At 35.8% G+C, this 24,329-nt stretch overlaps 1 protein-coding gene across 4 annotated transcripts in view; it reads right to left on the reverse strand.

Moving 5' to 3' along the window:
• Positions 1-24,329, reverse strand: part of EDEM3 (ER degradation enhancing alpha-mannosidase like protein 3) — a 70,062-nt gene that overhangs the window by 34,981 nt on the left and 10,752 nt on the right. For all 4 annotated transcript variants that reach the window (XR_008506282.2, XM_045877321.2, XM_045877323.2 and 1 more), the window contains exons 3-8: positions 16,300-16,400; positions 15,304-15,343; positions 10,108-10,220; positions 8,976-9,129; positions 3,546-3,680; positions 1,157-1,262 (exon numbers count right to left, since the gene is read on the reverse strand). Coding sequence is in view for 3 of the 4 variants with exons in the window: in XM_045877321.2 (XP_045733277.1) it covers positions 1,157-1,262; positions 3,546-3,680; positions 8,976-9,129; positions 10,108-10,220; positions 15,304-15,343; positions 16,300-16,400 (649 nt within the window). In the remaining variant the exon portion in view is untranslated. The remainder of the gene's footprint in view (positions 1-1,156; positions 1,263-3,545; positions 3,681-8,975; positions 9,130-10,107; positions 10,221-15,303; positions 15,344-16,299; positions 16,401-24,329) is intronic.

Raw genomic sequence — 24,329 nt, forward strand, 5'->3', positions numbered from 1 at the left:
ACCTGGGTGGCTCAGTCAGTTAAGCATCTGCCTTCAGCTCAGGTCATGATCCCAGGGTCCTGCGATCGGGTCCCATGTCGGGCTCCTTGCTCAGTGGGGAACCTGCTTCTCTCTCTCCCACTCCCCCTGCTTATGCTCTCTCTCTCTCTGACAAATAAATAAATAAAATCTTCAAAAAAAAAAAAAAAAAAAGCCTAAGTAAAATGGGCCATGCATGGACCAATGATGAGTGTTGTCAAAAACTAAGGATTATGATTAATTTAAAATTAATTCTAACTAATTAATTTGCACCTGAGTTCCAAGCAGGTTAAAAAAACAGAAAAGAAATGGCAGAATGCTGAAGCCAGAATTCAGATTAGTTTCAGGGACCATTTAGATAAAATTTGGAAAAATCTTACATAATACTAAATAGATAGTAATTATGATAATCTTACTAAGAATAAATATTCTAGTATATTTCCATTTATCTATGCTGTATAGGGGTGTCTTATAAAGATAAAGTTATATATATATCTTTAAAGATTTTATTTATTTGACAGAGAGAGACACAGTGAGAGAGGGAACACAAGCAAGAGGAGTGGGAGAGGGAGAAGCAGGCTTCCCACTGAGCAGGGAGCCCAATGCGGGGCTCGATCCCATGACCCTGGGATCATAACCTGAGCCGAAGGCAGACGCTTAACGACTGAGCCACCCAGGCACCCTAAAATTAATATTCTTTATATAATTTTATATCCTGTTTGTTCATGTAACATTTATCTCATGATTCCAATTCATTTCAATAACATCTAGTGATAAATTATTAAATGCAGATTTCCACTTAGTCTGAGATGACTGAGGTATTCTGATTCTCTAGTTCTCAAGGAAACTAGTTCTAGTGTTTCATCTATATCCTATATCTATAATGCTATAACCATTAAGGTATGAAATAAAACAGTAAGTCCATCTAGAATAAGGGTGCTATTATTTGGTCCCAAAGAAGAAAATCAGGTTAAATTAAAATTCCAGCAATCTGGTGAAAAACGATTCTTTATACTGTCCCAAAGATTATTTTAACAAATGAAAATCCTTTATTTCCCAACCATTCTGAGGATGTGAAGGCTTAATTTAAGAAGGCCAACTTACCTGAAAAAAAAAAAAAAAAGCCCAACTTACGTACCTTTTCTTACCCAATCTCCAGTATGAATATTTATAGTCACACCCACTAAATTACTACTTCGCTGTCTTTTTTCCCAGAGAAAATCAAGAGCTTTTCTTGCGTATTCCTATAATTAAAAAAAAGAAAAGCATACTTGAAGAACTGCATGTATCTGGCAAACAGGAAACAAAGAAACCAAAGTCAAAGGCCCATAGAATATTTTAAGGATTATATAAAATTCCTATGATAATCATTTATAATACACATTAAATTTCCTTACAAGTCAAATCTTGGCTCTTTTTCAGCCAATCAAGCCTAGTTAAAAAGAATGAGTCTAAATACTATTTAGTGGCAGTGATCTCACTTTGAGACCATCATGTTCGTCTATGCTTGCAGTGCAAGTTCAATTCACATACATGTATTATTAAATTATATTAATTGCTGCCATAATTAAATGCACTTGTTCAAATAATTTCTATCATTTAAATACAAAGTGAAAATCTCCTTACATACTCTTATTTAGAGAATTAGAAGAGAATTCCAAAGTTGGTATGTCATCTCTGAAACACAAACAAGCATTTCAGGAGCCCACTTTTTACACAGCATGCAACTTTGTTAGTGAAGGTAAATAAATTCACTAGTATTCATTTGACAATACCAAACCTAACCTTATGACACCATTTTTCTTTTTTTTCACTTATTTTTATCCATTGGCCACTAAATTAAAATAATTTCTGATCAAATTCTTAGCTTTGGATAAAAAGATGTTATAAAACATAAAAGCGTAAGACATGTACAGGAGAGTTTCTAAGTTAAACTTAATTTCAGAACATGAATCTATTTAGCATTGGAGAAGTACTTCCATAAAAGAAAAAAAATCATTAAACCAATTTGCCACTTTGCAGATTTAAGAACAGAGTATAAAATAGTCTTAGTTCTTGAATTAATTTATTTATGCTGAAAACAAAGCAGACTATGGCTTTAATTAAATGCTATAATTTCAGAGCCAGAAAGTTTCATAAAGATTTTATTTCCCTGTTCCTATGTTACAGCTAAGAAAACAGGCCCAGTGAAATCAAAGTTTAAAACTGAATTATAGAATATGAGAATTCATATCTCTTTATATGTTAGACCAAAAGTCAGCAAACTTTTTTCATCAGATGGTAAGTATTTTAGGCATTATGGGTCCATACAGTCACTATCACAATTATTCAACTCTTGTCACTTTAGCACAGATAGAGTCAGAGACACAAATAAATAAGCATGGCTGTGTTTCAATAAAACTTTATTCACAAAAATAGGCAGTGGCTAGATTTGGCCCCAAGGCTGTTGTTTGCCAACCCTGTATTAGATTGACGCTGTCAACTGCATCAGGTTGCTTCTCCTACAATAAATTACTATATATTCATGAAGTTAAAGAGATCATAATTTTCAATAGATTTACTCATAAGTATAAAATAGGCCAGTGGAAAGAGTATGAGCTCTGAATTTAGAAAGGCATGGATTCTAATTCCAATTCTACTCATTCACCCATAACTCTGCATCATATCCTCTTTGAATCTCACTTTCCTAACCTATAAATGCATCAGTATCTCAGAGTTTGTAGTTCAAATTAGTGCAAAAGTGAGTATACTTTTCAATGAAAGGAAAATATGTCAGCAAAGTACAGAATAAAAATTAAACCAAATATGGTAAGTCTGTCCTCAACACCCTGAACATATAGACGCACAAAGACCACCTGACTTGTTTTACTTACACTCAGATCCAATGTCTCTAATGCTGGTATACATACCCTATTTCTGCTTGCTTTATACGTGCCATTTGCTGAATTTTTAAAAATCTTCCTAAGTCATATGTTTGAAAAAGGTGTTTTGTGATACTATTGCACACAATGACATGCTTAAACAAATAGATAAAAGTGTGAGACATAGTTAGTCTACAACGAATTACTTGGCGAATATTAAGTCTTTTGGATAAGAAATAACATTAACCTTGGGGTAAACAAACTTACAGATATGACTCTATCAAGACAAGTGCAAAAATTTCACTGTTTCAGTGAACTTTTCAGAAAAGCAACAGACCGTCTAGAAGTATAACAAATAAAACAAAAAGACAGTTTTTCATATAAGACATTTGTGATATCAAATTCATATAATATGGCTGGAATCTCCTAAGAATAAACCTAAAAATTTATAGTTTGTGAAAAAAGGCCAAGTCGTATTAATATGTATCTACCTCACAATGACTTCTGGGTTTTTTGATAAAAACCATATGATGGAACCTAGACAAAAGTTCACTAAAATGACAGTAATCCTCCAACTGATAATCCTCGTACTTGAGCAATGAAAAAAGGATATAAAGTTAGTTCTGCCCAATACCCCAAAGATCAAAGGCTGTATGAAAAGCAAACCTCAAATACTGTCGCTCCTGTGAACCGACTTAAAGCAGCAAACTCAAGGATCAAGGTACCTGCACAAGCTGTACAGGTATCTGTCTCAGTTCCGGTTCGAGCTTCCGGTTTTCTGACACCAAACTTTAAATTAATCTAAATAAAACCAGAAGATTATCATTAGCAACTATGGAGAGAAAATGGCTTCTGGAAAAGAGATTATTTTTCAATCAAGATTTGTCATCAAATCATGGAAATAAGTCATAAAATATCTAAACACTGAAACCTGATGATCTTTGTGACTTTCCAATTTAACATGTAGAGAAGTATATTCTACACATATAATTTTCATGGGGTAAATAAGTTTTCCCTTATTTCCTTCCTCAATGAGACCAAAATTCAGTACCCATATAAGAATTACATAGAGAAAATACCTTCTGTAACAATTTGATTCTGTGGACAGTTTGAACTAGTTAGTATAAGAACAAGAAACTAGATTAGCTCTAAAAGAAATTAGATTTAATTGAGAATTTATGAAAAACCAATACTATCTTAGTCCTTCACAGCAAAAAAAAAAAAAAACTGATTAAGTTATGGTATATGTTTAAAAGGGGATTAAAATTTTGTTTACATGTTTTAAAAATTTTGAAGTATAGAGTATATTGCCTTGCTGACAGGCTATCAAGCAACACAAAGAAAATTTTTTCGAAGGAGTATTTTTTTTTTTTATAATTCAAAGACAGCCAAATTATACTACATTATCAACCCAGATTAACCAGAACCAAACTGACTAGAAACTGATTAAAACTCGAATGGTCTTCTGCAGTCCAAATAAATCACAAAAGAGCAAGCATATACCAAGGATTCCACATGTAAACAAAAGCATCAAATACAAGTGTTTCCAGATCAGTTATTATTCAGACTCTATAAGGAGAAGTTCAAACAAAGTCATATTTCAACTTATCTGCAGAAATCAATTGCTGGGTATGCCTATTACCTTAACAGGGTCCAAACACTAGGAATAGCTAAGCAAGGAGACAGGGATAATACCCACTCACCACAAATAAACAAATAACAAAAGTGAAATGTAGGGGAGACATGAGGAGTGGATTTTTATGTTGGCCATTCACCTCACTTTCCAAAATGTCACTGAGGCATTTTACATCATATTCCATGTCCTATTAGCCTAGAAGTATCTTTCTATCCCCACTCAAATTCATAATTATCTCTACCATTTATAATTCTGAAAGAATAAATGGCTTTAGGTAGTTCTGCCCCCAAAACCAGAATGGAAATCATCCCTTGTCCTCTTATGTTACCTATATCTCTACCAACAGAATTAAAATTGATGTTAAAAATAAACTTTAAGGGGCGCCTGGATGGCTCAGTTGGTTAAGCGACTGTCTTCAGCTCAGGTCATGGTCTCAGGGTCCTGGGATGGAGCCCTATGTCAGGCTCCCTGCTCAGCGGGGAGTCTGCTTCTCCCTCTCCCTCTGCTGCCCCCCCGAACCTGTACACTCTCTCTCTCAAATGAATAAAATCTTAAAAAAAAAAAAAAGAATAAACTTTAAAATGAAGACATCCTCAATAATAAAATATTTACATTAACTGCACTAAGGTAAAGTGTAATAATTTTTATAAATATTTGTAATAAGAGTCAACAGTGAAAAATATTTTCTGGTTAATTCTATTAATTATTACAATCAACTGATCAATAGGTATCTACTATGTGGAGAGTATTAAGATACAAAGTAACTGAAAAGATCCTTGTTCTCGGGGAGCTTAAAATCCAGACAGAGCAATTAAGACAGATATATAAATGGAGACGGGAACTAATAATGGAAAGTCATAAATAAGTGCCAAACAAATGGAACTAACAACAAACGCTAAGATCTAAAAATCAGAAGAAATATCACTGATATTTGATAAAATATCACTGGATTGGGAGTAGCTGAGGGCTAACAAATGGCAAAGTCCAGGGAAGTAGTCATGAGAAAGCAAAGGCAAGACAGGAAACATTTATATCCCATTTTTAGTATCTTTTCTCTTAACAAAAAAAAAGGAAATACTTGGACTCACTGAAGTTCTGTACATTAAAAATATTTAAGATGGTTGTATACTGCATTATAGTCTTCACTGTCCCAAGATGGTCGCTACTAAATGATGTAAAAGGACTATTTCTTAATACAACTATCCATAGTATCATATCACTTCCATCTCGTACGCTGAAGATCTGCGTTATTAAACAACTTCCAAATGCAAAACCTCCAGGAGGCACTACCAGTTCTATAAGACAAGGAAAAAGGGTTGAGTGCCTTTTTTGCTTATGTTAATCCTCTTGTTGAATTTTGCTCTAGAGGCTGGTTAGATAAGCTGCAGTCCTCCTGACTAGATCTCAGAGGACAGGTGTAGAGAGGGCACTGGTAGGAGCATCCATTTAGTCATGTAGAAGTTAGAAACAAGGAGCTTATTGCCCTTTACTTGAAGGGCTTCAGACAAAAAGGGTTAAAAGTATAATAAAGGTTTTGTACTGAGAAGGAATCTGGAACCTGGTCTCTCCCTCCTGGTCCTATGTCCTGGGAATCACAAAGTAGTTCTTAAAAAGGAACGTTTTTTATTAAAAGGTAGAAGTTTAAATTACCTACACTAAATTTATCTACATTATATATTTGCTATACCCAAAAGACCCCTAAAATATCTACAAAATCAAAATGGAATTGCCATTAACCCTGTGTTTTATGGATATAATCACCTACCTGACCTCAGAAATGAGGTCTTAAATGAAAAACTGGCAAAGTGCTTTTAATTGACGTTGAGGAAATGGCATCCCAAAGTGTGGACTACCTCTAGGGTTTATGTGTAGATGTAACAAATGACCATTACCCACTAAAATATCATTTCTGTCCAGCAAATTCTTGAGTTAAAAACACTAATGCAGTACTATCAATTATGTATGCATATCTAAGAGAGACTGTACATATTTTCATGAGTAAAAGCTCGTAAGTGTGAAGAAGGCAGGATAGGAAGACACTTAGTTTCTATCTGTAGTCCTCTTCTAAAAAGCAATTTTTAAAATTTTCTTGATACCTCAGAGTATAAGAAAATAATACATTTTCTTTATTTTACTACAATACTTAGTAGCTACTGTTTTAATTCCTCTCCTGTTTCTCATGTTATGACAAAAGTGAAGAAATGCTAGATTCCCCAAAATTTAGCACATCAAATTATAACAAAAACTAAAAGTATTTACTAACAGTAAATTCAATTAAATAAACATCTAGGTTATTTGAAATAACTTTGTTTTTGATTTTAATATGCTAAGAAAATAAAAACATCAACAAGTTTAACCACACTAAAAAGCAAAGAAATTCACATTAAAACAAGACTTTTTCTCATTCATTTGGTAAAATAACAACAATACACACTGTTGGCAACAGTACAACGACACATATACTTTTATAAAACACTGAGTAACTATAAAAGTAGAACCCTTCTGGAGAACAACTGGACAATAAGTACCCAAAGCCTTAAAAAACATTCCCTATTTCTGTGACTTACTATTTCCTCTCCTAGTAATTTATCCCATGGAAGAAGTAAAGAGATCTGTATAAAGATGTTCACGGAAGAGCTATTCAAAATATCAAGAGTGAGAAATTTAAATAAGAGATCTAATAAATAGTCTGTTTCACTAAACAAACAAACAAACAAAAAGTGTTGGTCACAACCCACTAACTTGGTGGGTAATATAATATGCTATGACCTCCAGTTTGAAAAGCACTGCTCTATATTATGCTGTCTCTCCAGTCAAAGGTTTTTTGATGGTGAAAGTGAGTCTTACTTGATTTACAGTGGGAGAAAAGTTATTCCAGGTAATAGAGGTGACAGGCCTAACAGCATGGAAATGGAAAAAAACAAAAAACAAAGAAAAACATATCTTAGGTGTTTGGGGGGACACTAATAGATTCTTTTGGCTGAAATGGAACACTCATTTCATTGGGGTGTGAGGTTCTGAGAGCAGGTCAGAAAGCCTATGGCCAAACCATAATGAATTCTGAAAGTTAAAAGATACTCTGTACAATAGGGAGTCAGTAAAACTTCTGGGGGTAGTTTGATTAAAATTGCTTTAGTAAGATTAATTTTGTAAGTCTCTAAATAAACCAGAGAGAAAAGAGAAAGATAGGTATTTACAACAGTTTAGGAATTATATTGGCTTCAACTAGCATAATTTTTGTGAAAAACTATCACAACTTAGTAATGGCAGGGGTGTCTAACGTGGACAAGAGGGAGAGAGCAATAGTATTAATAAAGAAATAAATGAGGGACGCCTGGGTGGCTCAGTTGGTTAAGTGTCTGCCTTTGGCTCCAGTCACGATCCCGGAGTCCCAGGATCGAGCCCTGCATCGAGCTCCCTGCTCAACGGGGAGTCTGCTTCTCCCTCTGCCCCTCACCCCGCTCATGCTCTCTCTCTCTCTTGCTCTTCCTCTCAAATAAATAAAAAATAATAAAGAAATAAATCAGCATAGAAAGCTCTTTCCCTATTCAATGGCTTCTTTCCCTTTGCTTTAAATATAACATTTTCTTGGGGGGAAAAACAAAACTCCCTCAACTGACTCTGCTGCACCTCTCTTTAACTACCAATACAGAAATCTCAAAATGAATGGTCCTGTGTTTTCACCTAGTTTGAACTCTTCCCTCCCCTTTATTCTCCCCCACATTACATCCTTTAAGGCTCTGTTTGCATCTAATTCTCCTACTGTTTTCTAAAACACCTCCTTTTGGGTGCCTGGGTGGCTCAGTTGGTTAGGCGACTGCCTTCGACTCAGGTCATGATCCCAGAGTCCTGGGATCGAGTCCCGCATCAGGCTCCCTGCTCAGCGGGGAGTCTGCTTCTCCCTCTGACCCTCCCCCCTCTCATGCTCTCTCTATCTCATTCTCTCTCTCAAATAAACAAATAAAATCTTAAAAAAATAAAGAAATAAAACACCTCCTTTTGAGGCTCTAAGATTTCATCACACCCTAGCTACTACTGTGTGGTTCTCCTCCTGAGTCTCTGAACACTCTCTTCCCCACCGCTCTACTTCCTCCTTATCCCCCTCTGTCCTGTGTTCTTTCCATATCCTCTTCTGGAGAGCCAGCACCCACTCTCACTGTTTCAACTGTATCTTCTGCACAAATAATTCTGTGCCCAAATTCTAGTCTGGCATCTGTCTCTTCCTTCTGCAGCATAACCTAATCTGTTACACAGTGACACATAAAAGCCTTAAATGAATCTAAACTCTCCTACCACTCAAATGCAAAACTGAAATGTCAATATAAATGTTTTATATAGCTAAGAAACATTTTTCTTCAGCCTCAAGCAGGTGATGAACAATGGCTCCAATTACAAAAATTCATTTTTTTAAGACAGCAAAGAAGTACAGAAAGACTGCCATATTTTTCAGAATTACTTACTCTTGGATAAGGAAGGCCACTGGTAGTATTGAAAGCTGGTAAAAGTTTGTAACCCAATTGCTTTGCCATTTGGAGAAGTTCATCATTGTACCACTGCATGTATTCGCCTTTTTCTTTCAGCATGATTGCCAATGAGTGTCCACCCAAAAGACCCCTACAATCACAGAGATGAAACATTATCCACTTCTTACAGATACTTAAAAGTCACCACCTCAAAAAGATGTGGGTATCTTGTTATCAACAATTTAGCATACATAAGGAAAGACCTCAGAAGAACTTTTTTTTTTTTTTTTTTACCTAACTCTGGCTATGCATTTTATGGCAAAACACAGACAGTACAAAAAAGTTTTAGATATTCTATCTGCTGTAAAGTGTTTGGCATTCTCAAATACCTTAAAATTTCTTAAAGCAGATCCTTAAAAAAAAAAAAAAAAGAATATCCTAGAAATCACTTATTTTAAGAAACTTGATATTTGATTCTAACAACTTTTAAATTTAACTTAATATCATCACGTAATCTTTAACTCTTACAGTATAACATTAAAAAAATCTCCCCAACGTTGTATTAAATAGATTAACAAACTCTGTGAAATGCTACATAAATATTTCCTAAACTGAAAAAGACTCACTTTACTTGTCTGACAAAGGAAATGTGTTACAATAACATAAAAGTAACCATTAAATATAAAAATTTAATAATGTTGAAACTTGAATTAATAAATCCCATAATTCAATATTTTTAAATGTCCTGAGAGCATTTCAAACTGTTTAGTTGAGAGGTAGTATTATACATTTAATTTCATTTGGCCTGAAGAGGTGCTGGCTAAGATTAGAAAACTATGTAAACTAGCGAAAAACCTGAGATACAGCTAATATGCAAATGTTCAACCTCTAATCCTTTTTAAACAATACATGGGATTACCTTTGATTTGAATCTGCAACTATTTCCAAAGTCTGCTGCTGTCTGTGCCTCATACAATGCAAGGTCATCCTACAGCCTCTGTTTCATAGTATCCCAACTTTTATCTTTTAAACATAAGAAATATCTTGCTTTATTACCATCAAGAAATAAACAGTTTACCCTAGGCTTTTCTGTTATTAAAATTATACCTTTAGTGTCTTACATACTTACCCAAGAACTCTGATGTTTGTTTCAAAGACTGATACAACTACATCATTATCTAAATTAACATCTCTTAAAACTTTTCTCACTGCATCTTCAAATTCTTTAGTTTTATTTAATACCTAGAAGAAAATTATGAAAATAAAGTTCTTTTCCACCAAAAGTCAAAAATAAGTAGTGTTAGAATGAACTAGTAAATGCAAGTTAATACATTAAGACTCTAAAAAGTGACACATACAAAATGTTTCCCTTAAGCCTCCGATAAAAACGTGGTATCTAAAACCCCCCAAAATTAAATGCCTACATTATACGGAATCTATATATATTTCTCTTTTAGATACATGGAAATCATTAAGACTTTAAAACAATCATCATCGGAACTGTTAACTGGTTTCTTAATATATAACCCATGACCTAGAGCTACATGAGCTGAGCTCTACCAGGATTTGGTTTCCAAGTCAAAACAACACAAAAACCATCTTATTCACCAAACATTATTTTAAAGGTTGCTTACTCTCAAAAGAGAGCACATCCTTCAGAGAATGACTGACTGATCCTAAACCACACACAACCTGCCATCTTTACCCGTGGATGCCCTGACCCCTAACTAAGGAGGAGTATAATGTTGTAATCAAGAGCAAGCCCTGTTTTGAACTGTTTCTTTCACTCACTACCTGTGTAATCTTGGTCAAGTGACTTCCATCTCTGAGCCTCTTCCCTCATCCATAAAAAGAAGAAATATCTACTCTTATAGGATTGTTTTCTTAAATGAGGTAATATATGTAAAGTATTTTCAGTAGAGTGCCTGACTTAAAAAGTGCTTAATATCATTATTGTTATTGTTATTACCATGGGGGTCTAGAATCCTGACTAGGTTAAGAATTTTGTGGATTCTTGCAATCAGTTCCATGAAGGGGCCAATGCATTACATAGTTGCTTTGATTTTTCAGTCAAAATCAAGGCTGTGTCAGAAAGCTCTCTTGCTCAACTACTGACCCCAACAGTTAAAACCAGAAATAGACAAGACCACTTAACTCATGCTCTAGCTACAACCCATTGTGCTTACTGCTGATCACACTTTCTTGAGTCATTGACAAGATATTTTGCAGGGACCAGAATATTCCAACTGCCAGACCAGAAAAGCCCTGATACCAATGGAATGCCTAGAAGACCACACCCTACATGTCCCCTTTCCTGCCCATGATCATGGGCTGAACACCTTCCGACACCCCACCACCAGCCCATGATCACGCCCTCTGCCTGCTCTCTTGTACATACTCCTACTCCCCCACCTCTCCTTATAAAACTCTAGGTGTCCACCATGTCTGTGGAGAGGTCGGTTGTTAAGGCCTGTGCCTGCCACCTCCCCCAGCTGCCAGCACCTGAAATAAATCTCTCCACTTCTCTTTTCCAAATCCTCCTCTTTTGAGTTACTGGCTTCTCTTGCCACAAGTTTACCTGAGTTTGTTAAACAACAGTGTTGGCACACCCAGCCAGGAGCTATGCTTCTGATTGTCCAGCTCCCTCAGCATTCCCAGGGAGGGAGCAGTTGGCCGAGGCAGTGTGCAGGCCTTACCTGTTCATTTCCTGAGTTAGCAGTTGTGATAGATTGTTCGGTAACAGCTGCATAATTACATGTTATTTAGACCACAGATCCATTAAAAGTAGTTCTCCTTTACTTGTTTAATCTTTTTGTTTGATAATATTTTATAGTGCTTTTTCACTTGCTTTCTTCAAAGATTCTAATTTAGGTATAGAACATTCCATAAGAATATCTGACTAAAATTCAAGTAAAAGTAAAATTTAAGGTAAGTCCTGAGTAAAATATACTATCAAGCTTGCCTTTAAATTGACGGCTTTTCCTTGTCAACCTCTAAATCCATGTCAATTCTGCAGCAACAAGTGCAGATGTATACAGCCCTGAATCACTTTTAGAATGAAACACAACTGTGCTACTCCCAACTCACCTACACATACACTTTTTAGTATCATTTTGTTAATGTTGTTCTTCTTCCTAGGTCTATCTCCTGAGAATTACTCCCAAAAATTATACTAATGTTATTTGTTTCAAAGGAGAATAAAAGTGGAAAGAGTTCTCTTTGTCCATAATTCGTGAGAAAATTCATTCCAACTGCTCTATTACTGAATAAGATTTTTAAGCTCCTAGCAGATAGCAAAGATGAATTCAGGTCTCTTCCTTTCCCTCATCATCTTTAATTTGTTTTGATATCTTCCTTTCTACAGATTTCATGGTAATGTAGAATATAAAGATAAATTTAAATTTAGTTCTTGGCTTCATTATATCAATAAAAATTAGATGGCTAGAATGAGGAGCAACAGATTAAATTTAAAGACCAAACTATGACAACAGAAATGCTACTTAACATATTATGGTATGACCAAAATAAAAACAGTAGAGTTGCATGTACTGTCACACGTGATATGGTCTATTAATATTTTCAAATAAATCAAAAAATAAAAAAATAATCAAAGTAAAGGCAAAGTAAATTAGAAATATTAATAAGTGTGGGGCACCTGGCTGGCTCAATTGGTTAAGCATCTGCCTTTGGCTCAATTCATGATCCCAGGGTCCTGGGACTGAGCCCGGCATTGGGCTCCCTATTCAGCGGGAAGCCTGCTTCTCCCTCTCCCACTCCCCCTGCTTGTGTCCCCTCTCACGCTGTGTCTCTGTCAAATAAATAAATAAAAATATTTGAGAAAAAAAGAAATAATAATAAGTATATTAATAAAATGTACCAAAACAATTCCTTAAATGTAGGAAAAATATTTCTAAACTAATTCCTCTGTTTAAATTAAAAAGAAAATGTTTAAAATAGGAATAAAAATTCAAAGTGAATTTTTATGTTTCAAAGTTATGATATATAAGTTACTTAGGTTATTCCTACTTGAAGACACTAAAATTTAAAGAGTTTATAAAGTATCTTTTTTTTAAATGTAAGACTTTATCAATCTTTCTTAACTCTTCTTGAGGGTAACTTCAACAAATAGGAGTTACTTATTTGAATCTGAACCAAAGATCAGTAAGAAATAATACCTTATAGTTCATAGGAAACTTAGATATCTAGTCTAGGCCCTTTTGAGGTGAAAACAGGAGCCCAGAGAAGTTAATTAATTTGACCAAGGTTACACATATCAGTATTATGTGATCACTTCTTGTTACTACCTGCCACAAGGAGCCAGAACTCAAGTTTATACCACACAGTATGGAGAATATGGTCTGCTAACCAGCAATAGCAGCACCACCAAGTGGCAGCTTATTAGAAACACAGATTCTTGGAACCTACCTTCAGTCTATTGGATCAGAATCTGCATTTTAGCAAGATCCCTAGGTGACTTGCAATACATTGAAGTTTAAAAAGCACTGCATCATTATACAGTATTTCTCAAACTTTAGCATACATCAGAATCATCTGGAAGCTTGTTAAAAAACAGACTGCTGGGCCTCCCTCCCAGACTGTCTGATTTAGCAGGTCTGGGATGAGGCGCTAAAATGTCGCATTTCTAACAAGCTGTCCAGTGCTGCTGCTGCTGCTGGTCCCGGGATCATATTCCGCGAATCAGTGCCAAGTATACAAATGGTAAAACCTGAAAGATAGAACCTCTGTAATAATTAATGGATACGCAATTAGAAGCCAACAGATTTCTAAATCTAGGAGTTATGCAGCCTGAAACTACCTTATTCCCCGTCATTTCTGATAAGATTTTTTAAAGCATATGATATCCGAGGTCCGTGTTCAAGAAAACCGACTTACAGGGAGATGATGGGGAATTTGCTATCTGGAAGGATAAAGCCAAGCTGACAGAATGAGAAACAAAGTTAAGTTCACCTATGGTCTTTCCTAATACACAGCTACTGCTCCTCACTTACTCCCCCATGTCAAAGTAGACCTGGGGAGTATAACCCAGCTACAGCTGTAAGTACACCACTTGGTTTCTCCCAGGCTGGCCATCTGTGCCTCCCAGCATATTTTGTTCACCTTTGTCTTTTATTTGAGAGGAAGCCCTAGTATAGCAGAACACACAGGACCACTAAACCAAAAATAAGGCATACAAATATTCTCTCATTCTCACAGTCATGATAATAGAGTTCCCACATTCCTTTAATCTCTGAAAAACGGAGTCAACATTTGAAACCCTGACCCAACTGTAAAAGTTGTAAACAACGGCCGTCCTCACAACAAAAAGGTCTTCTCAACCAAGGCGGCACTCTATAGACAAAGAGAAGCTTTAAAGGCATAAATAATAATGCGCAGCCCCACTCCAGAATAATTAAATCAGAGTAACTTGGAAGATGGGGCTATTTTTTAAAACTTCACAGGCCATCCTCCTAAGACACTGGTATAGAAGGAAGGAGGGAAGAGAAGGGAATAGGAAAGGAAAGGAAAAGAAAAAGAAAATGCCCAGTGAAAAAAGAACGTGGAAACAACAGTGGGAAGAAAAGCTTAATTCTGAAAAATTCCTGCCACCCCAAAGATTTTTTTGTTTTGTTTTTTAAAATATTAATCAGCCCTTGAGACATTTACTCAAAATTGAGACCCAGGTCTTAAGGAAAATTCTGAAACAAGCCTACTTTTATATTGTAAATGATCTCAAAGTAGAAAATTAGAAAGATACTGTATTTAGAAATCATGACATCTAGAACTGAATCTTTATCCTCTGCCATTACAAACCATCCCCCCCCAGAATTAATTTAAATGATTTTGTATCCCATGAGGTTGAAAAGGACTGCCAAGAAATGATCACTTGGTGCTAAAAATCACTGGTGGGAAAAAAATTAATTTTTTTAATGAACATAAGAATTCTAGTTTAACAATTTCAGTATCATTGTGGCATGCCATTCTGGAACAAGAATATCAGTGGTATTTTCTAGAATTAATTTCTTCCAATAGCTTCAACCTCCTTGTAGAATGGGGAAACAACCTTCCTGATTAAAAGTGCCATCACATAAGTTAACTTGCCTATAAATTATTTCAATATCTCCATGATTTCTGCATACTTTCACTTGATATTCACATGACATAACTCAATAGTGTGAAATAACTATTTAGAAACAAAGCTCAGAACACCTTAAATTCTGAAAACCTCTACTTCAGACTTACTGCGTAATGACTGTATTCATAATATTTTGAGTGTACAAATTATGAAATTTATAAAATAAGTAAATTCAAGAGGAATCAAACCTACCACAAGAGTGTCCAAAGAATCAATCAATGTCAGGGAAAATCTAAGAAACAAGTATAATGAGATACAAACCATTAGAATTCTGAATTTTATCCATGAATGTATAAGCAGATGTATCTATGCCTTATTGACTGGTAGTTTCTATTAGCTAGTACTTCCATGCATCTATAGTACAATGTAACCTAGAAAGCACTGAAGGCACCTGAAAAGGCTTAACATGACGTTTAATATTCAGTGTATCTCCATATCTTTCAAAATGAATAGAAAATATATTAACTCTTTTTTAAAGCAAATAAAAATATTAAACTGTCAAGGTGCCTGGGTGGCTCAATCAGTTAAGCATCTGCCTTCAGCTCAGGCCGTGATCCCAGGATCCTGGAATCAAGCCCTACATTGGGCTCTCTGTTCAGCAGGGAGTCTGCTTCTCCCTCTCCCTCTGCCCCCCACCCCAACCCCTGCTATACTCTCTCTCTCAAATAAATCTTTTTTTTTTTTTTAAGATTTTATTTATTTATTTGACAGAGAGACAGCGAGAGTAGGAACACAAGCAAAGGGAGTGGGAGAGGGAGAGAGAGAAGCAGGCTTCCCGCTGAGTGGGGAGCCTGATGCAGGGCTCGATCCCAGGACCCTGGGACCATGACCGGAGCTGAAGGCAGACGCTTAACCGACTGAGCCACCCAGGCGCCCCTCAAATAAATAAAATCTTTAAAAAATAAATATAAAAAATACTAAACTATCAACACTTTATAATGTGTCAATGACTTTATATACATTTCAAAAGTTATATTCATCTTAGCAACTTAACTTTTCACTGATCTAAGAGGTAAAATGATTTTTTATAAAAGATAACAGAAGGAAATAAAAGAGTTTAATGTTAATACTTAAAGCAGTCCTTGATATTTAACCAACCCCCAAAATACAACTGTATGCTGCATCTAGGAAGTCTAAGACTTCGGAAGCCTGAGATGCCACACCATCCACTGTGTTAATAATACTCACTTTCCCAAGGCGTCATCAACATCACCCCGACTTGGTTCCTGGCCTCTAACACGACCTCTACAGGTTAAAGGCATGAGTTCGTCAGCTGGGTAAGCATGTTCCTGCAAGGAAAATTATAGTGAGTCACTGAGGAAAATAAGAGAAAGCAAACATCACCTAGGACACAACCTTCTTGCAGTTATTTTAAAAAAAGTAAGATGGAAGTTAGTCAGAAGTTCTACTATTCTTAGTCTATGGGATCTTTTTTTAAAAATTTAGTTATCATGTGGGGCACCTGGGTGGCTCAGACATTAAGCGTCTGCCTTCGGCTCAGCTCATAATCCCAGGGTCCTAGGATCAAGCCCCGTATCGGGCTCCCTGCTTGGCAGGAAGCCTGCTTCTCCCTCTCCCATTCCCCCTGCTTGTGTTCCTGCTCTCGCTATCTCTCTCTCTCTGTCAAATAAATAAATAAATAAAATCTTTTTTTTTTTTAATTTATAGTGTAATACATGCTTAAGAAAAAAATACTAAAAAATATCTTTAAAAATCTGATAATCTGCTTCCACTCCACCAAATCTCACTCCTCAAAGGTAACTACTGTTAAGACTGGCATTTATGCTTCCAAATTTATCCACATACATTAAAATACAGGCACATACATAACTTACATTTTATTTACAAACAGGTGCTCATGCCATATGCACACATTGCTCTAAAATTTGTTTACTTAAATCACAATGGGGTTTTTCCATGTTAGAATTTTATAAATGTATTTTTTTAACAAAAAATGATCATTTACTATTAGCTAATATTACTGAGTACTTACATTCTAAGCACTGTTCTATACAGTTTAGTTCATTTAATTATCACACCTCCGAAACAGATTCAATTATCCCTATTTTACAGATGAGAAAATTGAGGCCAGAGAAGTTAAGTAAGTCCAGACATGCAACTAGTAAATAATGAATTCAGAATTTAAGCCTGGCAACCTGACTCTAGAGCCCATGATCCTTCATGGTACCTGCTCCTCACAGTATTCCCAAGTATGGATACACTAAAATTTATTCATTTATTCCTCTATTGAGGAACGCGTAAATTGAACTCAATTTCTCACTAAACAATGCTACAATGAACATCTATATGCATATATCTTTTGTACATATGCTTGTATTTCTGTAGATTAAATCCCTAGAAATAGACCCAATAGGCCAAAGGTATGGATATTTAATTTCTGATAACTATCAAACTGAAGACACTAACTTACATCCCTACAATACTCTAACATAGGAGATGACCAATGATTTATATTTTGCCCATCTCCTGAGTAAAAAATGGTATCTCAAGTTTTATTATTAATGAGGATAAACATCTTTTTGTATTAGTCATTGCTATTTTTTTGAAACATCTGTTTATATGTTTTGTCCATTTTCTACTGGTTGTCTTATTAGCCAAGACACTCTATATATTGTGTTTGTTTTATATAGTAAATATATTTCTCCTGTCTTTTGTTAATCTTTCAACTTTGTTTTGGTGCTTTACTTTAAGCTTTTTTTTTTTTTTTTAAGATTTTATTTATTTATTTGACAGAGAGAGTGAGAGCAGGAGGGAGAAGCAGGCTTCCCGCTGAGCAGGGAGCCTGATGTGGGGCTCGATCCCAGCACCCTGGGATCAATGACCCGAGCCGAAGGCAGACGCTTAACGACTGAGCCACTGAGGCACCCCTACTTTAAGCTTTAAATATGTAGTTAAGTCTATCAGTCTCTTCCTTTATGGTTTCTAGATTTTAGGCATGGTTAAGAAGGCTATCTTGAGCCTCTGAAAACAGCACTCTTTTTTTTTTTATGTCTACAGATTTACTCCATCTGGAATCTAATTTTCTTTATGATGTAAAATAGGGATATAACTGTGTTTGCCCCCCAAAACAGCCAATTTTCTTTTAAATAACCCATCCTCTCCCTAATTGCTTGAAATGAAGCTTTATTAGTTCAAAATTGTCTACATATGTTTCTGTAGCCTCAATTTTGTTCTATAGACCCATCTGCTTGACAGACCTATTTCCCGCTCCAAACCATTATCTTAATTATTCTATCTTTGCACCATACCTTGCTACTTAGTACAGCAACTTACTCCCCCGTTATTTTTCTTCAAAATTTTCTTAACTACATTTTCAAATTTACCTCTCCAGATAACTTTAAATTTTCTTTTAAAATTCCATTGAAATTTTAATTGGAAGAGCCTACTTTGGGGAGAATTGACATCATTACCAACTGAGTCTTCCCATCTAAGAATGCAGTATATCACTACATTAATTCATATCTTCTTTTATGAATTTGGTTTCCTTCTATAGGTCTCACACATTTCTTAATAGTTATTAAAAGGAATTTTACAGTTTGGGATACTATTTTGAGTGGAATTTTCTTTTAAAGATTTATTTATGAGAGCGCGCGCGCGCACATGCACACACATGGGGGGAGGGGCAGAGGGAGAGGGAGAGGGGAAGCAGACTTCCTACTGAGCACAGAGCCCTCTGCCAGGCTCCATGCAGGGCTCAATCTCACGACCCTGGGATCATGACCTGAGTGAAACCAAGAGTTGGATGCTTAACTGAGCCACCCAGGGGCCCCTGGAATTCTTTTTTTTTTTTTTTTTTTAAAGAATGACCATGACAGAGTATTTCTAATCCAGATAATAATGAAACACATGCAAAAGTCTTCCCTCCTATTCATTACAAATACACAGAAATGCTGTATCAGTGTCAAATTATTTTAAATACATAGCTGAGCATAAGAACAAGAAAAAATTCTCAAGTAGCAAAAGTGAATAATGGAGTACAGATGATGAAGCTGTGGTGACCCTGACATGGGCATTAGAAATAAAGAAAGACTTCAGGGGAATTATGTTAATGCCCAAAGGGTATGAGAGTTGATGTTACTGGTCTTGCATACATGGCCATAAGCCAGAGAAGTAGGTTCTTTAAGTTGGATAGTTGGCTTCAGTGAAACTGGACTGGAACATCCCCACCTACTGGCTATAGGTCTTAACAGAAAAGGACAGAAACAAGAAAGACCTGCTGAACTTCGTATTTTCTTCACTAGGGGAGAATCCCTAACAGATTCCTCTAAAATTAATTATATGATTATGAGAAACACTTAGAGATTAGAATCACTGTGCTTATATATTTCATATATTTCACTGACTCCCTGTCAAGAATAATAAGATTAATACACTCACATTGTTATGTTATTATAGACAGTCTTCACTCTGCCTGGCTTTGCTATATACAAGTTTTTACAATCTAGTAAAATAAACCCTCAACAACACGGCTGTGTATTAACTGCAAGTAAGTGCATAAAATACAAACTTCGCAGCCAGCTCTTCAATCCACAAGTTACTACGTAAATAACCGACGCTCATCATGCTCAGGGATCAATCACATCACTTCTTTTGAAGTCTGTCAGTGGTTTGATCACCATGTGTCTAGTTTTTAGCTCATACACAGCAAGCGTGTAGTTGTCTCCCTGTCAGCCTGTGATAATCACACATGACAGTGTGACAATTTACAAGGATGGATAATCAGAAGAGGAAATCAGCCAACAAGGATGAAAGTTCAGCGAAGAAATGAAAAATGAGGACACTGAAAGTGCAAGTCAAACCGAACATAAACAGCATACAGAAGAGCTGCCCAGGGACTACTGACAACACTGACACTCAGAGGCTGCAGATGCGCGCTATAGGAACTGAGTGAGGGCTGAATTAGCTACACAGATGAAGAAAGTGGTTGCCACATAAAGGGTGAAGATGTCACAAAGGAACCGATACCTGCAAAAGACTTCCCATTAAAGGAATTCCCAGAGGTATTTCAGGATACAGAGGGAAAAGGGTACAATTTTTTCAGCTGATCCAAATTTTGAAAGGAGGATGACAATTCACCGATGCATAGAAAAGATGCGTGCTGTTATCTTAGGTTATGCAACTGAGGTGAAGGCAAGGGAGGCAAGACTACTCAATCTTAATGAATTTTTGCAAAGAAGTAACACTTTAATTTTCCGAAAGTCTCTACTATTTTGAATATTAGTTTTGCTATTTTAAAATCTCCTCTGTACATTTATAACCATCAGAAAGAGACTTTTCAATGTTTTGACAAAGATTTTAAAAGGTTTGTAACATTTGTATTCTGCTCTGGAACCCTAATTCCTACAGTTGCTAGTATTAGGATTTTACTTAAGTAGAGTCGACACACACCATTTTTCTAATGGCTTCTCCATTCCTGACTTTTTATTTTGATTCAGCTGTTGGTTGCCTGGACTTGTCCTCAGGTACGTTTTTGTTTCTTGGCTTTTTTTTTTTTTTTTTAAGTTTTATTTATTTATTTGACAGAGACAAAGCGAGAGAAGGAACACAAGCAGGGGGAGTGGGAGAGGGGGAAGCAGGCTTCCCGCTGAGCAGGGAGCCCGATGTGGGGCTCGATCCCAGGACCCTGGGATCATGACCTGAGCCGAAGGCAGACGCTTAACGACTGAGCCACCCAGGCGCCCCTGTTTCTTGGTTTTAAAGAGTGTCATCAGTATTGTTATTTCTCTGGTATCCTTGGGTGAGGATGTCTCTTGTCTTACACTTGAAAAATAAAATGAATGTTTATAAAATGCTTGAGACATGTTTTCTTTCCTTCAGAAATTTGAGGCTACTGTTCCACAACCTCTTGCATTCACTGAGTATCATTATGGCAAAGTTTCTAAGACTAGTCTGATCCTTCGTACCTTGAATGACTTGTACCTCCTATACCTGTATGTTCCTATGATTCTTAATTCTTGAAGTTCAGCAGAAATACTCCCAATTCCATGCCCAGCTCTATCCTACTGCCTCCTACTAACCTCAATTATCTATATGCCAAACCCACAGCACATTAGCAGCAGAAAAATAGAATAGAGGACAGGTACACTAAACACATGGCCAAACAGAAAAGGAAAGATAAAAAAATAATAATAATAAAGTAGGCTAAAGAATACAAAAAGCACTGAAGACTGCAACCCTTCAGATATTTAAAAAAGGTCGGTGCTACATAATGATTCATTTCCTGAGGAAAGGATTCCAGACAACTGTTTATACTATAATTAGAATCCACACGCAGCTACCAAATTCTGAATTGAACATACTGTCATTTTAATATTATATACAATAAGTTCCTAACTTCTATTTCAGTGTTAATTCCAATAGATCTGTGATTTCCCAGAATGCATACTATTTTTATTGCTTAAGTTTTATATTTAACACATCTAAACAACACTTAGAAGTAATTCAAAAAAGGTGATATTTTTTCAACTTGCTGATGTATTTTGAAACTTTGAAACTTTGTAAGATATCATTCAAATGTTAATTTGATTGTAAAGAATTCCTTACTATCTAAACCACCACCTCTTAGAACACTTTATACTATTTCCAGGGTTTTGCAAAAACATACACATGCACAAACACCTCTATCTGAAATTAAATATGAAACTCAAACCCTAGGCTTCTCTAGATAAGAAAAATATTAATAACAATTACAAACAGAATAATCAAATAAGGGAACTTTGAACAAGATGTAAAAATGTTTTATGCTCTGTTACTTCAAGATTAAGGATAAAACAAAACTACAGCCTTTTCTTGGGGTTAACCACAAAGTGAACTACAGCTGGTTGCATAAATCTGGAGCAATGCCTACGTGGCAAATAAGCAGCCATATTACACTTCAAATATCCTGTCTATTTGAGGTACAGTAAAACTTTCTCTTCACAATGTATTGCCAGAACGAGGGATAAGTAATTCATATTGCTATGACTCAGAACCACAAAACACATTTAATAATTATCACTCAGAAATAAAACTCAGGTGATAAAAAGAGTCCTATACAAATTAAGTAGAACATGTGCCTAGCTGAAAGCAAGAGCAAATGCATAAAACAACAGAGTAGACTCCTATTTCTGGTAGAAATTGACACTATGATTCTAAAATTTACACAGAAATGCAAAGAACGGGGGTGTCTGCAGTGGCTCAGTAGGTTAAGCCTCCACCTTTGCCTCAGGTCATGATCTCAGAGTCCTGGGATGGAACCCCATGTCGGGCTCCCTGCTCAGTGGGGAGTCTGCTTCTCCCTCTCCCTCTCCCTCTGCCCCTGTGCCCCTCCTCCCTACACATGTGCGCATGTCACGTGTGCACACCCGCTAATAAAATCTTAAAAAAAAAAAAAAGAAATGCAAAGAACCTAGAATATCAAAAACAATTTTGAAAAAGAACAATGCTGAAAGACTTACACTGCCTGATTTCACAACTTAATATCACACTTAAGACAGTGTGATATTAGTATACATAGATATTCAGATCAATGGGGAAAAAAATACAGTCTAGAAACAGACCCATGCATAGATGATTAACTAATTTTACACAGATACCAAAGTAATTCAGCGGTAAAAGGATATTCTTTTCAACAAATAGTGCTGGAATAGTTGGTATCCACATAGAAAAAAATATAAATCAACCTTTACCTCATTCTATATACAAACATTAACACAAAATGAGTGATGATCTAAATGAACAGGCTAAGATTATAAAACACCTAGAAGAAAACAAGAAAACATTTGTGGCCTGGGCCAGGGAAATACTTTTTAGGTAGTATATAAAAGATAGGAATCATAAAAAAAGGATAAATTGGATTTGATCACATTTTAAAACATTTGCCTTCAAAAGAGACTGTTAAGAAAATTAAAAGGCAAAGCACAGATAGGGAAAAAAATCTCTGTGATATGTGATATATGTGATTAAGGACTGATATCCAGAATATATAACTCTTATGACTCAGCAATAACAGGACAAATGACCTGATTTTAAAATAGACAAGAGATTTGAGCAGGCTTCACTAAAAAGAAGATACACAGCACAAAGAAAGATTTTCAACATCACCAATTATTGGGAAAGTCAAATTAAAGTCACAACAAAATGCCATTATATACCAATTAGAATAGCTAAAATTAAAAAGACCAAAAATACCAAGTACTGGAGCAGATGTGGCATAACTGAAACTCATACATTGCTGGTGTGGAATACAAAATGTTACAGACACTTTAGGGAAGTTTTGCAGTTTCTTATAAAGTTAAACTTATCCTTCCCATATAACCTAACAATCCCATTCCTAGTTAGGAAATATATGAAAATGTATGTCCATGTAAAAATCTGCATTCACAGCAAATTTTCACAGCAGTCTTTTTAATAATAGCCAAAGACCAGAAACAAGCCAAATACTTACCAATTGGCAAATGGATAAATAGTGTTCTATCAAATCAACTGAATACTACTAAGCAATAAATAGGAACTACAATATATCCAACAACATGGCTAAAATCTCAAAACCATCATATTAAACATAAGAATCTGAATCAAAAAAGACTACATACTGTATGATGCCATTTATATGAAATCCTAAAAAGGAAAAACTATAGTGCCAAAATCAGATTATAATGGTTGCCAGGGGTCAGAGGTAGGGAAAAGGAACTGACTGCTACAGAGCATGAGGAAGCATTTTGATGGAAAAGCATGTCATGACTGTGGTGGTAGTTAAACAAATGGAAACAACTGTCAAAATTCAGAATTGTGCACTTAAAATTAAAAATTTCTTTGTCAAGGGGCGCCTGGGTGGCTCAGTCATTAAGCGTCTGCCTTCGGCTCAGGTCATGATCCCAGGGTCCTAGGATCGAGCCCCGCATCGGGCTCCCTGCTCGGCGGGAAGCCTGCTTCTCCCTCTCCCACTCCCCCTGCTTGTGTTCCTGCTCTCACTATCTCTCTGTCAAATAAATAAATAAAATCTTTAAAAAAAAGTCTTTGTCAATAAGCTATACCTAATTAAACAGAAAAACTTTGTTCTACTGAGTTAAAATCCTAAACAGAGTATCAAAGTGTGATAATAATATATTACAAGAGGATACTACACAATTTTTGTCATTTTGGCAAAGTTTTAGGATGCTCTAAAAGTACACACCAAGGAATACTAGTTAAGAAAAGGTAGTCCCACACTCATCCAC

Source organism: Mirounga angustirostris, unplaced genomic scaffold, assembly GCF_029215605.1.
Source record: "Mirounga angustirostris isolate CCGP_5_RB_7025 unplaced genomic scaffold, mMirAng1.0.hap1 SCAF_6, whole genome shotgun sequence".
Taxonomy (NCBI): Eukaryota; Metazoa; Chordata; class Mammalia; order Carnivora; family Phocidae; genus Mirounga; species Mirounga angustirostris.